Here is a 16,992-nt window from a genome sequence, read left to right on the forward strand (position 1 = left end):
GTGAGGCACGTTCGTGACTCTCCTGTTCGAACTCGTTCATCAAAATGAACAAATCTTTTTTCGAGTCATTTCGTTCATTTTGTTGAATGAACGAAATGACTCGAAAAAAGATTTGTTCATCAAAAACCTTAATTTCTTTTCGACTGAAGAAAGAAAGACATGGACATCTTGGATGACATGGGGGTGAGTAAATTATCAGCAAACATTTATAAAAAGTGAACTAATCCTTTAAATCTATTTAAAATACACAAATAATATTATACATTTTGATTGTAAATGATGTATAATAAAAAATATTCTACACATTCTGATCTTTTCATCACTATTGTGGTGTAAATCCAAATGAAACAACTTCTCGAACAAGAAATGTAAGGTGATCTCGTGTAAGTGACAGGTTAAAAAACCTGCAAAAAAGTAAAAGAAAAAAATGGATAAAAAAATATGGGGATGGATAAATTATTTATAATAAACACAAATATTTATATAAAAATTAGGAATTGTTAATTATGATTTTATAGATTTTTGTTAAATGTTATCAAGAGCGAAATTAACTGGAACAACACACATTTTAAAAAAAGTTTTTATTATTTAAAAAAAAAATTAAAACAAGTATTGAAATGGTTTATTTTATTCTTTGCTTTAAACATAATCCATATCTGAATTCGTTTTCATATTTTCCGACAAACATAAAAGTGGACATATAGAGCTTGAAGTTAAATAAACATCCTTAAATGGACTGCAGTACCACACTTGGGGGTGTTTGGCTGGCAGTGATGGTTAAAAGAAGCACGTCCAAAGGTTAAGGGGCAGGGGAGCAGCTGTAGCTCAGTCACATATAATACCCCCTCTGACCTGATCCTCAGCAGGTGGGGGTTACCCTGCCCTGGCTCTGTTACTGTTATCCTGGACCTGACAGGACACATACATCACAGCACCGGGCCCCTAATGCGAAACACATTCCACCAGGGCCTGATCAAAGAGCGTCTACTCTCACAACAAAGTGCCCCCTAATTCCGTGTTTGGACCACATAATTGAAGAGTAATTATGGCTGACAAAACACTTCAGGGTTTTTTTTTTTTTGCCTCTCCTTGTCTCTTTTTCTATTTTCTCCCTCTCTCTCTGAGAGAAAAGCCAGATCAGGCTTGTCATAAAGAGTTACAGGGAACCATGTGCTGAATTTGCAGGATGGAAATAGAGGTCAGGCTTTAATGGAAAAGAGCAAGCGTGCACACACGGGCACACATTCACGTACGGCTTTACCCGTGGCCTGGAATAACACAGCCAAACCACATGAGGAGTAGTAACACGATCCTCTGACCCTCTCCAACAGACAGGGCTACTGTTTCTGAAGAGCCGTAACTGTAACAACTTCACTAACGGCTCAAACTGCTGACCATGAAGGCCATGACACGCAAATTCCTTCCCAAAGCAAAGCGGGCCTTAGCTCGAGAAGAATTCGACTAATAAATGTGGCGTTGACAGACAAGATTTTGCTTAGCTTGTGCACCAAAAAGAAGCATGCGGTTTTAGTGTTTGCTGCTCTGTCGGTTCGCCATGTTAAGCTATTAGGACTTTAGAAACCAATAGATAAAAGGCCACTTCCTGTCGGGCAGATCGATATGATATCAAGAGCCCTGGGGTTAGTCTAGAGATATGACCATTTCATCTTACTGCGGTTTTACTCAATAAGGGTAGACTGGCCAACATCCACCGTCAAATCTTGAATTAACTTTGGTATTATTAGCATGATGTTAGTTATCATGTTAAGAAACAGAACTTTAAAGCCAAACAAAGTAGCCCAAAGGGAGGGGAGTTTTCACTAACCGCAAACAGGTGTTGCATGCGGGCGAACGTTTGTAGCTTTTGGATCATGTTCCAATGCAAGCATGCGGTGCTAGCTTGAGATAATGCCTACGGCTAATTTCTAGACAGGAAACGCACAGGAACAGGGCTTTGATTGTGTTTGTTTCCCTCGTCCTGCTCTGTAGTTTTAATGGGCTGAGCAGAGAGACTGATGTTGGCAGGGGCTTTGCTCTACCGCTCTCATCTCTCCATCTCTTAATTAGGCTTATCTGCTCAGCGCTGGTGCCAGGCGGAAGCTCACTCTTTTTTGAAGTGCAATAGGCCGGGTCTTTCCGCTGCTGTTTTGAGGTCACATGACGGCATAGGGCAAAGCAGGGGGGCACAACCCCTCTTCTAATTGTAGAGATTATGATCAGAGGGGTAGACTCATATGGAGTTTTGGAATCCAAAGCCATTTTTAGAAAACTCACTGCGTTTAGAATGTCTACAACATAGAATGTACTCGAATTTATGCTGTCTTCAGTTTGTAACAGAATTGCATTTTTCCAGAGACCCTCCAGAGGGCCACAGCCCCTTTTTTGTGATTGTTGTAATAAAAATGTAGAAATCGTTATGATTATGTGATGCCTAAATTAATTTATAGCATTTACGATGATTTATTTGATTTATATTTATTTAGACAAAGTAGTATGTAATGTTAATATTGGCCATTTAATTGGTTATCGGCATAACATTAAGATAATTGTCAGCTCATTGTTATTGGCCAGAATTTTTTTTACATGGCTGCATCTCTTGAAATATGGCAAATAGCTAATTTTCTGCTGAATTTTGAGATTGTTGCTTAAAGTTTTGCTATTAAAATACAATGGAATCAAAAGAGGAGAATGGATGTCTTTTTGGCTGCCACTTATTAGAAATAATTCTGTTATTACCCTCTTAACTGCACATCAACCAAACACCTTTTCTCTTTTTATTTTGTTCTTCAGAGAGGAGTATATGTGTGAGATCACTTCTCAGGGGTGCGATTGCAATCTGCACTGAAAATCCACACTTCTGGGGTGTGTGTGCATGTCAGATGGCTTCTGCTTCACACCCGCTGCCTATGCTCCCCTCCGCCACTTAGCATGCTAATTAATCCCAGTGACAGCCATTCGTGTCACTCACCCCTTGCTCCCATTGCGACGCTGCCACAGCAACACCCTCACAGGGCCCACCCTGCTTTCTTAAGAAGCCCCAGTGTACACTAGGATTACAATTCAAAATCTCAGTCTTGGCTCTCGACGCCAGAGTTTATGAAGTTGCTGGAAAAGAGGTGGGGGAATATAATTATTTTAAAAAACAGAAATAAACAAGTGTGCGCACAAACTTGAGAGAGGGAGAGAGAAATAGTGTGTTTATTAAGCCTCCTGGGATGAGAGGGAGGTGAAGACTGTAAATAATTAGCGCTGCAGTGCTGGAGTTTTCCCGTTTGATCTCTCAGATGGAAAAGCAAATGTAATTTAGCGCGCTGCAAGTAATTTAACAGTTAGCATGAGTTCCTTTTAATTTCATTTTGCTCAGCATCACTCTCTCAAATTAAATATTTTTGTTGTTTACAAAGCAGATCTTTGGCAGCTCTGCAGGGCCGCCAAGTTGAGAGCGAGACGTTTCATTGGTGTTTATTCATCTTGGCTTGTTTGCGTGTTGAGAAGTGTTTATGGTGATTGTATGAGAACAATTGGATCAAGCATATCTGGGAAAATTAATTCATAACTTATGATAATGGCACAAGAACTAAAGCTGTTCGGCACTTGGAAGATACAAATATTAGAGATTTGCTTCATCCAGCACATCTGTGCTGTGTGTATTGGCAGCACAAATTGTTTGTTTGTACATATTTAAATTGAGATTTGATTTCAAATTTCATAACTTGACATAAATCTAATACTATGGCCTTTTAACAGTGTAATTAATATATTTTTTATTAAAAAAATTGTGTTTGTGTGTGTGTGTGTGTATATATGTATGTGTGCGTAATATGTCTGTGTTTGTGTGTAATTTTTTATAGTTTTATTTTATTTAAAATACTGCATTGAGGAACATACACATACAGCCGCAAATGCCCAGGCTTCATGGGGTTTATGTCAGCTTGTCAGGGAATTGACAGTTAATTGCTGGAGGTGCCTGTGGCTAGCAGAGGCCTCTGTTCACCACCACGGTCTGTGTGTGTCTGTGTGTTTAGACAACCATCCCCTGGAGCCGGAGGGTTATCAGAGTGAGAGTTGGCCACTGGCGCTGTGTGAGACTGTCTTATCACCTCTGTCCGTGTGTGTGAGTGTGTGTGTGTCTCTTCCAGCTGAGGGGCTCATTGGTCTGGCCTGTAGTTAATGCCTTTGTTCAGCAGTTACCACACTGCTGTTTTTGTAATTACCTTTGTAGATAAGCAATTTATTAAACAGTTCAGATTTTAATCCCATACTTTTAAAGACCCCCTGTAGTGAAAATCAAGTTGTTGTTTATATGTCTATGGGGTGTTTTTAAGCATGGCTGAGTATTTTCTCCTTAAAGCTGCAGTGAAAAAGACAGTCTCAAAAACGGAGTTTGAAATTGCCTGTTTCTTACGTCACAAACTACCTTGTCACCAATCACGTCAAGATGCAATCGGGCTTTAGTATATCATTACCTGCTGCAAAGCAGGAGAGTCTCGAGAGAAGCCAGGTTATCCCGGTATATTTTTCTGTTGATATAAAAAATCGGATACTTTTAGCAATATAGCGGGTGAATTTTGTATATGAAGTATATTACGATGTTATGATGAACTATATGCCTTTCTCCACGGATGTTCTAAGTTGTTCAACGCGTTTCTAAGGAGACTGATTTTAGAAGGCAGCTTCTGACTCTGAGATGGAGAACAGGAACATGGTTCGTGTAACATTAGCAAAACATTATTAGCTGTTTGATAACGTAGTCAAGCAAAAGGCTAATCATATTAATTACCGTTATGTGTCCGACGTTGTAGAGAGCGATACATAAAACGCATTACCATTCTGATACATCGACTTGTGGATGAGCCTGTATAAGTGATTGGATGCGGGGCTAATTTGCAAACTCATGGTTCCGCATATACTAAATGAAGCAAGGATGTAGACTTACATTCAAGCTATTTAAAGGCATGAATTCACAGGGTAATAAAAAAAACATTGAAATGCCATTTTGGAGATCAAAGATTACTTTTAAGGTATAAAATTATTGTCTACAGGGGGACTTTGAAATGATTTGGCCAAAGTGATTCAAAAAAATATCTAAATCACTTGACACTCGAATTTGTAAGTAAATATACAAATGTGCATACACATTATTAAATTGTACAGATAGATGGATAGACAGTCAGACAGACAGACAGAAAAATTGTAACAGGCCAATGTGTGTCTTTCCAAAACAACTGTCAATGGTGGAATGGGTCTCTGTTAATGATAGGTGGTGAATGTGCTGCAGCATTTCAGATGGATTGTAGTAAGACAGAGACAGAGGATGATGGAAGTGTGCAGTAGAATGAATATTAATGGTGGGCGTCTGGGCCAGAGCTAATGATGAGGAAAATTCCCTAATAAAAACTTGATGTGATGGGCAACGACCCGCAGGGTCACCAGAGAGACCTAGAGTTAATAGTGTGCCGTCAGGTGTGGGGAGCAAAGTGATTAGAGCTACACATCCGTTCCTGCTGGAGAAAGAGAGAATGTGGGGAAGGCACAGGGAAATAGAGAAAAAAAGAGATACTGCAGTTTGATAGAAAATTAGAGAGCATGATGAAGAGTAAGTGAAGGAAAGCTAGAATATTGCTCATTCATGTGTGATGTCTATATGGGCATGAATGAAACTGGTCTGTCAATGAAACTTACTCAATGATAGAATAAATAATTGGTGTTTGACCTGTGTGCTTCTGCATTGTCCAGTTTCCCTATATATGTCTTTGTGCTGTCGGGATATTCGGTTATATCATAATTGCATACATTCATGCACACTTTTTCCGCCTCACTGCTCTTTTCCAGAGGGTACGAGGAGAAGCATAACAAAGATGGCAGCTGGCATCAGAGCAAATGTCAGCTGTGCATGCAGTAATTAAAATGCAAACAAAGTGGACTGTTCCCCAGGGAGGAGACATAATGGTACAAACAATGCAATCTGATGTATTTAATTGTCTGAAAATCTTTCTATTAATCTTTGATTAAGCTAGCAACTGTTTGTTGCCTAACCTTCTTCAGCACTGAATGTCTGTGGGAGTGAAAACCACACTGACTCAGCCTGTTTGTTTGTTTATTAGGGGAAAGAAAAGTGTCTGGCATCTTGAAACAGACCTTAGTCAGAAAAGATGCCATATTTAATTTGACATAAACAGCAGTGAGGGACAGAAGCACAGTTTATTAATTATTTTGCTGTTGTTTACCTAGGTGTTGATTGTTAGCTGGCTAAACAGTAGTTATATCTTCCGAAGAACTTTACAGTGGATAAAAAATTCCATAAAACATTGGATGAATTAGACATGAATTAAAACAAATTCATGAAAAATGTACATAAAAACTTGTCATCGTGTTTCTTGGTTAAAACCCTTTGAAAATGCTTTTTGTCCATTACAGTCCCGCTTTGTTTTGTCAAATTAAATATGTTGCTCTAAAGTCTACTGTAGTAATGAAGACATTCAGTGTGTGTGTGTGTGTGTGTGTGTGTGTGTGTGTGTGTGTGTGTGTGTGTGTGTGTGTGTGTGTGTGTGTGTGTGTGTGTGTGTGTGTGTGTGTGTGTGTGTGTGGGTGGGTGTGTGTGTGTGTGTGTAATAAACGTTTTAAATGCTTTTCAAAAAAATCTTACTGACTTTTGTACTGTAGTGTATGTGTTTGTACACTACTGTACAAAAGTTTGGGATCAGTAAGATTTGTTTTTTGGAAAGCATTTAAAACGTTTATTCCAAAAAGATGCATTAAATTAATAAAAAGTGACAGTAGGGAATTTTATAATGTTACAAATAGATAAAGATTTAGATATCAAACAAATGTCGCTCTTTTTAACTTTCTATTGTTATCCTGAAAAAAAAATGTATCATGGTTTCCACAAAAATATTGAGCAGCACAGCTGTTTTCCACATTGATTAGAAGAAATGTTTCTTGAGCAGCAAATCAGCATATTAGAATAAGGATTTCTAAAGGATCATGTGACACTGAAGACTGGAGTAATGATGCTGAAAAAATCAGCTTTTCCATCACAGGAATAAATTATGTTTTACTGATTTGTGCATATGATTTCATCTTCCCACTCTTTTTTTTTTTCTTTTACAAACAAACAAACACACACACACACACACACACACACACACACACACACACACACACACACACACACACACACACACACACACACACACACACAGCGTTTACCCTACCCTCCCACTCTCACTTGCCACTCTGTGCCAAGCTCCACCTCGGGGTGCCATCTCACATCTGTCAGCCCGAGCAGCTTAGCTGACAAGTTATTTTAAAGGTAGTTGTTCCCTCCAGATACATAGACACATTTACATACATGCATACAGGTATAACACAGACACATCTTGTACCTGCTAACCCTTTTCTGTTTCCTGGCACGGCATCACAGAGAGTGTGTGCAGCTGATATACGTCTAAGAATGGCTCTCAAAGCTTGATATTCAGCTTCTTATCTACAATTTTCTTATACACCAGTATTTCCCACACAGGTGCTATTTTAAAACTACAGGATCCAAACTGTCATGGAACCTCATAAGGAACCTCATAGGCAGCAATTCTGCATCACAAAAATAACAGCTGATTTTAATAGATTTCGATGTTTGCATGATGCTAAGCTACTTGCACAGTACTTTCAATTTAATTTGAAAAGGAACAAATATTATAACAAAACAATAAAATGAATAATTATAATAATATATAGCAATATAATAAAATATTTGTATCAACTATTTAATCATTCAATTTTAGTATTAATTTGAAGTAGTACATTTGTCATAAAAAAAAATGTTTTGGTTTGCCTGCCATGCGTTGATCTTCTCCCAGTGCAGTGCACTATGGGATTGCCTTCTCCATTAAGGACATATGCAATTCTGCTTTGTGCTAGGAGCGCACATATGATTAAAGTGTGCTTTATTTTGGCAGCTTTCTAGGTTTCAGTATTTTTATTCTCTTAAGTCCTTTAGTTCATATTCAGTGCTCATGGTCTGGAGAAAGTGTCATATCGGGGAGGAAATTGCCTGCAGATGTTGGAAAGGTGCATGAGAGAGAGGGTTAGACGCTACGGTCAGGCTGGAGGTTATTAGGCCGGGCAGCAGATGACTGCTTTCTGACAGGCATGAGAGAGAGCTGCCCTGGGACAGGCCACACTCCAATGGTGAAGGAGATGTTTTCCCTGTATCTAGATGCCCTCCTGGCTGTCACGCTTCCCTCCTCATTTGTTCCTCCGCTCCTTCATCCTGCTGTACTTCAGGATGACAGCTGGACGTCACGCAGATGCTGTTTGAATTAGTCCCTGAATGTCATCAGGTCTGGATCCTGGTGCTCTTAATGGCCTAAGCCAGTCAAAGGTGTCAAAATACATTTCCTCCTCCTCGCTGATGCGGCTGACAGCAGCGCTGCTGTGTTTTTTCTTCTAAGTGAGGTTAGATTTCACTTGAGTTTAATGTTAAAGGCTTGTGGAGAACACAGAGACAGGGTCATGGGGTAGATGATTTGCAGTGATGTTATTTATGCCACCCACCCACGTCTGTCATTTATGCACTGTTGGGTTACATTTGAGCTTAAAATGACATAAACATTGAATCACAAATAGTGTAATGCAGCATTGGCATCTCCAATGTTGTGTTAGCTACATTAATGTTTTAATGGTTGTCGTCTGTCTTTATTTATTTATTTATTTGCTTCGATTTATCTATGATGTCTGCTTGCAGTCAGTTTGATCAGGATTTCCTAAACTTTCATAAATTGTGGCCTAAAAAGACCATTTTGTGTTTACCTGAGACCCAAACTAGAGAAAATATATTGAATGCTATTATTTTACATATCTTATGAAATGAATTAAACAGTTACACACACACGCAATCTGTATATACACTATAAGTCAAAAGGTTGGAATAATTGCAAAAAAAGTTTGTTCTTGAAAGAAGTCTCTTACAATGCCTCATTTATTTGATTCAAAATACAGAAAAAACAGTTATGTTGGGAAACATTTTTACAATTTAAATTATAATAGAATGTAGAATTATAATAGAACTGTTTTTTATTTTTATATATTTTATAATTTCCATGTTTTAGTTCATTCTTTTTTTGGATGATACCATCAACATTTTTGCATTTTCATTTATTTTAACTAAGGAAATACATTTTATAAACGCTTGATGTTACTGTATTTATTGGTACTCATACCCGTTATTTGAGTAACGATAAGTTAAGTGGATCATGTCACGTGTAAAAAATAGTGTTCTGTCAAACTTCTGTGGCCCAACATTCCTGCCTATTTGCTGTAAGCTTATAATTTCACGTTCAAGTGAGTTTGTGAACTCATATTAAATGCAAGTTTGTCATGAGTACCACTGGAGAACATTTTTATAAATTGAATCATGAATAAGTTCAAATATTTGAATAGGTTTAGTATTCAGTTTTTGAAGAATCTGCCCAATATCTTGAGAGCCACGCTTGTCTCATGAGTACCTGTTTAAATGTCACCTTGGTACTTATGGGTCGTCAGTAGCCGGCTCAGTGTGGCATAACCCATTCTGTATAGTAGACTTGGAGAAGCATTGGTTTCGGTCTTGAAATTTCTTTTCTCTCTGTGGCCCAATGCTCAAAGCCTCACTCTCAGCAGACAGTACAAGGCACGCCGCCATTTTCTCCTCAGAGCGTCTGACTCTTAGCTCAGTGCTGGCTGTGCCTGTTTTTGATTCCTCTCTCTCTTCATCCTTCCTCTTCTATCCAGCTCAACACACATACACATACACACTCCTACTGCAGAGCAGAGAGTGGGAGCTCCAGGCCTTGATTTGCCAACACATTTCCAATGATTAAAACGTAATTAGCACTAGCGAGCGCCTCCTCCCTGGCTAATTTCACTGCACGCTGTGACAGGCAGGCGGCCGGCGGCGGCGCGGCCCCAGTGGCAGATGGAGAAGCAGGCAGCAGGAGGGGAAAAACCATTTTGCCACGCCATGGTTTGCATCAGAAAACCATCAGGACGCGCAGCTTTTTCTGTGGGAGGTAGGAGGACAGGGAGATAGAGAATGAGGGGGGAGGAAGGAGGTGGGGCACATAGCTCTCTGTGGCAGCGCATCAAATTGGCACTGTCAGAGCTGACCCTGGCAATGGTTTCCATTCTTCAAGCTGTCCCCCACCGCCACCCACCACAGCCCGCAGGCAGAGCGAGAGAGCGACAGGCAGAGGGTGGAAATAGCAAAGGAAAGAGAAGGAGGAGGAGGGATGGAGGGAGAAAGAGCGTACAAACCTATCGTCAACCTTCCGGACCCCCACTGCCTCTGTAATCAAGCACAGATCAGTCTCAATTAATTTCAGTGTTCATTGACAGTGCCAATTACAACACAATGGCAAATAGACCATGAAATGGAACGTGGAACACTTTGCGTCCTAACTTGACATTTGACTGCGGTTTTACATCAGTGACTGCTAAATAAGAATAGATCTCTTTATGTGCTGTTTTTAAACATATTTTTGAAGCAGAGTGTTTGCTGTGTTTGGCTCATGGCTGTGCTGAATTTAAACCACACGTTTTTCATTGTGTTGGCCCTTCACCAGAGTGTGTCATGCAGTTTGATGTGGGCACTGAGGTTTTCGTTTCGAGAAGTCTGGTTAAGCTCGGAGCTTTGGACACTGGCAAAGACGTGGTTAAACAAGCTCAGAATACGATTGCTTTCGCTCCTTTATTATACCGCACTTACAAGGCCTTTGAGATTTGACTTCAAATAGGAATGAAATTAAGATATTTTCATGTAAATGCTCTGTTTTTGCCATTGTGGAAATTTGTCGTTGTGTGTGTGGATGTGCTCGTGTTAAAAAAAAGTGGAAGATTTTAGTGGAAAACCGGCCAAATTAGGGACTTTGATTCCAGTCCAGACTTTTAAGAAACCATGACATTCTTTAAAGAGTGCTGGGTTGACATTTCATGTTGTAACAAGAAGTTGGTGACATATCAAAAAGCTTGTTTCTTGTTATAAAGCCAAGGGACAAACCACAAAACATTGAAGGCACTTTTAAAATGCCTATTCCTTTCAATTGATATTTGGGAAAGGAAATAAAGAGTGAGTGTTAGCACAAGTACAAGTGCACAATGAACCATGATTTCATACCTTTCCTGCTTCACTATCTGAAATATGTCAAATATGTCATTTTTTATTTCATTAGGATTTTCAAGATGTGTTTAGCTCCCATGCTGCACTGCTGCAGTACAAACTGCATGAACACAGCAGGGGTAGTTAGGATCTGTTACACTATTGGTCTCATTCGGAGGCCTAATCAGCTCTTCCTCATTCGCTGCATCTGAGGAGTGTGTGTCTAACTAAAGCAGATGGCTCTACTGTTCCACTGAGACCATTGGCTGTTTTAATAAGCTTAACATGCTATATTGATCTGCAGCCAAGATCAATTGGCGAAGTGTTTGGCTTTGAAATTAACACCACACCAGAAAATAAGCTTGAAAATGCTGAGATGGATTCCCAAGTTAATCCATGCAATATGACTGTAATACCAAGTATTTTAGAGGAATTAAATATGTTGGACTGACCATCATTATGCCAATCTCTTCATTTTTACTCTTGTCAGCATCCTTTACTGTTGTTTTCTTAACTTCAATCTGTTCAAATGGAGGTTTTCTTGACTGAAGCAATTATAATATAAAATGAATGTCCTATTACACTATATTATAATATCACACATTATTACGTTAAATTATAATATAATAAATAACTATAATAAAATATGAATTGTATAATTGTCAGTCAACAATATATTTTTCCACTTTTATTTGATGAAACAGGACAGGAAATGATGGAGAGAAAAGCAACGAATAGAAAAATTACCCTGGACTCGAATCTGCATCTCCCACATGAGCAGCACAGCCAAATATGTACTAAGCACTATGCCACGACGCTCTAATATACTTTGAATCACAACATGCGACAGATCTTACCTATTTGTTTTTTTGTTTGTTGTTGTTGTTGTTTATTCATGAAAAGTGCAGCTTCTCGCTGTTAAGGACAAACAAGCTGCCTGTCCTTACCTGTCAGATTTAATCTTACTTTCTCCGTTACTTTTACTTTCCCACTATAAAGGTATTTCCATCTGGGCCCACCCCCCTTTTCTCAATCTTTTCTCTCAGCACCAGTATGGAAATTTACATACCTCTATTCTTAGAAAGAAGGAGCAAGAGAGAGAGAAAGAATAATGACAGCAATTTCTTCCCTTTCTCCACTCGCTGACTTGCGAGAGAGTGTCGTTTAACGGCACCTGTGTTAGCGACAGGCACGCGGATGAGAAGCGAAGGAGAGCAGTTGATTAAATCATCAAGTCGCAGCGCAGAAAGTCAATTCTGCTCACCGTCTACAATGATATCCTTTTATCCTGACGTAATGAGCTATGGCACTTTTGCATTGGGTAATACGATGAGTTCTATTAGCGCGTTCCATTTGCTTCACAAGCAAGGGCGAGTCATTTCGTTCCTCTCATATCTCCGCAATCAAAGCGCTAGGCTGGGCACGGGTAGCACTGACACGCCAATGGAGATGCCGGCTGTGTTTTTTATGGATCACAACACACTTGAAAAAATACCTTTAGCTCATTATTTTAACTCTTCGGGAACTTTGCCTGTGCCAGATGAAGAGGAGCCTCTGGCCTTTAGGAAGGCTTCTGTAGTCGTACATGTTAAATCGACCATTGTGGCCAAGTACATGGAAGGACGGGAAGAGTGTGGGTTACATTTCTAAAGCCTCAATAATATAATACTGATTGTGTTTCATAGCATTTTTACTGTAAGGCTAACAGTCTCATGGTACTGGCACACACAGGAGCAGTAGGTTATTAACATCTGTGTGTGTGTGTGTTTATTGGTTGTGTATAATACATGAGCCCTGTATTTCTTGAATCCCATTGGACTGGGGCTGTAAATTGGATGCTGCTCATCAGGCCCTGTGTCAGGTCAGACGGGAGAAACTTGTGCCAGAAAATATTATCCCCCTCTCACTCTGTCCCTTCCTCTCACTTTCTATCCCTAGCTTTCAGTCCTTGCAGGAATCAGCTCCCAGAACTGTCAATCATTCAGGGCTGCCACAAGGTTTATGCTCCACTGGGTGTAATTGGCCCTGAAGACCTTAAGCCCCGCCCCTAGCAGGCCTTCATAAGGGAGTCCACACTCAAACCCTGAATGCATCTCTCCCGGCCAAGTCATCTGTGTGCTGCTAGCTAATTAGCAGATAAAGAATTAAGCGGACCTTGAAATTGAAAATGGACAGAAAAGGCTTAAATTCAGCATTTTAATATCATTCTATGTTTATTAGCTCATTTTTTCATTGCTTTATTTTGCATGAAGACCCCACTACCCTATGTTGTTTTGTTTTTGTTGTTTTATTTTTTAGTTTATTTTCTTTTCATTCAGGGTAATGTCTAAAAAGTTAAATTCTTAAGTGCACACTGGAAAAAAAAATACTTTCTGTTTGAAGTTGAATCACTAGTCTTTTTTTATGGCTATGTATGCACTGCAAAGTTTCTGGAGTGACAACCGTGGTTCTTTTTAGTTCATCAAAAACATAGTGTAACCAGTGTAGCCCAATTCTGAAAACAAACAACTCTTATGAACAAGTTCTTTTTAATGAATCAAAAACATACAACAAGACCAGTGTAGCCCTATTCCGAAAATAAAATACTCTTATTGACTTGGTTGTTTTAGTGATTTAAAAAGATATAGCATGACCAGTGTAGCCTGATTCCAATGACTCTTATGATGAACTGTTTTTGTAGTGAATCAAAAACATACAGTGCAACCAGTGAAGTCTGATTCTGAAAATTAATGACGCGAGTCCCGAGAAAAACGGCGTTCGTCAGCTCCAGTTTGTATCCAGCCTTTCACAGAGACTTCAGATACGCCAATCACAAAGCCTGTGAAGAGACGACTCAACACCGGCGATATGGACCCTCTATGGTGGACGGCACTGATCCTCAACAACTCGTCTCAACACCGGCGTGATTACTTGGACTTCCAAAAGATGGAAATGGATAAATATTCTAAATGTTCCGATCCAATCTGACTTGTAATGCTGCCCGAATCATAAATCATGCACTGTTCCTTCGTTGGCCAGAGGAGAACTGGCCCTCCGACTGAGTCTGGTTTCTCCCAAGGTTTTTTTCTCCATTCTGTCACCTGATGGAGTTTTGGTTCCTTGCCACTGTTGCCTTGGCTTTTGGCTTGCTTAGTTGGGGACATTTAATATTCAATAATATTATTGATCTGCCTTACTTAAGGTGGACGTTGACTCAATTTTCTTTTAGAAACAAACTCTGTTATATTATTTTCATGTTATCACTGTGAAGCTGCTTTGATACAATCTGTATTGTAAAAAGCGCTATATAAATAAAGGTGACTTGACTTGACTTGACTCTGTGAATTGGTTCTTTTTAGTAAAAAAAAAAAAAAAAAAAAAAAACACTACATGATCTTTGTCGAACAATTCCGAAAACTAATGACTCTTATGAGCCAGTTCTTTTTAATGATTCTGAAAAATACAGTGTGACCAGTGTGTAGCCCAATTCTAACCCTAAACATCAATGCCAACAATAAAACCCTTTTAATATTAGATATTTTTGACGAAGTAATCAGTTTGTTGAATTTCAGGAAAGTGAATTTGGTTGTTTTTATTGTAAAAGGTTGGGTACAGAACAAGCTAGAGTACTCAGCGGCTGTATTTAGCTGCAGTGTGTCTGTGGCCTATGAGACGTGAAGATGGTTGGACTCATACTCTAGTTGGTGTCTGGGAGAAAAAGCCCTGCTGGTGGTAATAGGCAGATGTAATGAGGCCTGGCCACTGAGTGAGATAAGAACAGCCTTTTCCTGCTTAGACTTTTATTACTCTGCTGATGAGCTGTGCAGTGCGAGACTGCCGGAATCAGATTTCCATTTCATAATGGCTTTATATTTAAAAGCAAAAAAAAAAAAAAAAATGTTTCAGCTTTGTCACATCTATTAGATTCTGCACTGTTCTAATGTTGCCTTTGTCTTTGTCTTACAGTGTGAAAGCGAGAGTGACCAAGAAGACAAGGTAAGACTATGCCTAATTACTTCTATTTATACGGAGCTCACAACAACAGCAGTGTGTTGATATTTATGCATTTTTTAGGAATTAAACATTAATGTTGAAATGTTTTTGTTATAGTACCATTTCTTATCCCTACATAATATGCAAAGACAACTACAAAGCCCCGTTATAATAGCGAATACATCATTGGAGATGGTTTCTAGTAGTCGTTCCTATGTTTTAGGTGGCAGATCACTGTCTGCTCTCCTATTGGTAGTTGTTACGTGGTATCGATTCGCTACCAATTAGCATAAATCGTTTGTTGCATTTCCCCCGTAACGGTCGTCAGCTGGAGTGCCCTTGAGAGCCACCAGAGGGCTCTCCACTACAAACTACATTTCCCATAACTCACTGCCCGGACTCATCATCACTGATCACATTCACCTGTATGTCATTACCTTGTGTAGCTCACCCCTTATAAGCCTTTCACATACACTCACTGCGTAGTTTTGTATGTTGTTGTACTGCATCTCTGAGCATGTCTCTGGTTCCCTGTATTTCGGTTTTTGGACTCTCTGCCTGTCTCTGGATTACCCGTTCCCAACCTTGTGTGTTTTGTTTGTTTGGACTGCCTACCTGGATTTTGACCTGTTGCCTGTACATTGGATTACGTGTCTGGATTACCCCATTATATTAAAAGCTGAATTTGGATCTCAACGTTTGTGACAGGCTCTGGTCGCTGTTACTTTTCTCTCCCAAAATTCAAATATCTTTCTTGAAAATGAATGTCTGGTCACTGTAGTCACTCACTGTGAATGTCTTTTAGTTTTTTTTTGTTTGTTTATGTAATATTCGGATTTAAATATGGTGGGGGGAAAAAATGTAATTAATATACTGAATTGTGATTTCCTTCAGGAAATGTAAAGCTAGTTAGCTGTAGTTTTAGTGCAAGTAGTGGTATTATTAATACCATTTTACATCATATAGCACTTCTAAAATCATCTTTATTCGTTTTTAATCAAACTTGAATCAATGAGAATCCAATATTAGACTCTACTTAAAAGTGTGTTTCTATTTAATTAAAATTACCATCTTGTTAATGACTGTGAGAAGGCCTTAATTAACTCTGCATTAATTATGAATGACTAAATGGTGTGCGAAATTTGAAAAGAACCATTACGAACCTCACAAGTTACATTTTACACATATTAACATGTAACAATTCCTACAGATTTATTATATATTGATATAACCCACATGACATACAGTATGTTATTTATAACTAAATCAGGCCGTTATTTAAATGCATGAATGTAATTGAACACTAGTCTCTAGATTAACTTTGATGCAAACTAGGCAAGATACAAAAAGCTTTAAAAGACACATTGCACCACTTATTTACTGTCTGTTGAACATCAGCATGATTACACGAAAATGTTGTTTTGTTCACTCTTTTAGAATTTGCCTCATTTGTTGTTTTAACCAGTAGTGGTTTGATGACGACGAGTCGAATTAGCCATGTCAGTAAAAGACCTTTTGTTGTGGCATGGCAGAGATGTGTGGTGTACGACATTGATCGCTGTTTTGCTCGCTGCGTTCCTGCTTCTCATTATTCCTCTAATGATTTTCACAATGTCATGTCATTCTCTCTGCCTTTGAATAATTATGTGTCAAAACAATGGGAGGGTTTATTGGGTAAACAAAGAAACAAGAGCGCTCTCTTTCAAACGCATACACATATCGCAAGCACTTCAGAGGGATCTCTTTCTGTCAATAGCTCTTAAAATGTGTTTACAAAACCATCAGCATGTTGAGCTGCATTAGCAATAAGCGACAGAGCCGTGATATTTACACATGCTTTTTTCAGTAGTTCAGTAGCTCTTTCGCCTGCAATAGCAGTTACAGTAAAG

General features: G+C 39.0%; 1 protein-coding gene across 17 annotated transcripts in view; it reads left to right on the forward strand.

Moving 5' to 3' along the window:
* auts2a (activator of transcription and developmental regulator AUTS2 a) overlaps positions 1-16,992 on the forward strand; it is a 365,030-nt gene that overhangs the window by 217,859 nt on the left and 130,179 nt on the right. For all 17 annotated transcript variants that reach the window (XM_077242564.1, XM_077242575.1, XM_077242568.1 and 14 more), the window contains one exon: positions 15,077-15,106. In XM_077242564.1, coding sequence (XP_077098679.1) covers positions 15,077-15,106 — 30 coding nt within the window. The remainder of the gene's footprint in view (positions 1-15,076; positions 15,107-16,992) is intronic.

Source organism: Siphateles boraxobius, unplaced genomic scaffold, assembly GCF_051911475.1.
Source record: "Siphateles boraxobius isolate OS27281-9 unplaced genomic scaffold, OSU_SipBor_1 25, whole genome shotgun sequence".
Classification (NCBI taxonomy): domain Eukaryota; kingdom Metazoa; phylum Chordata; class Actinopteri; order Cypriniformes; family Leuciscidae; genus Siphateles; species Siphateles boraxobius.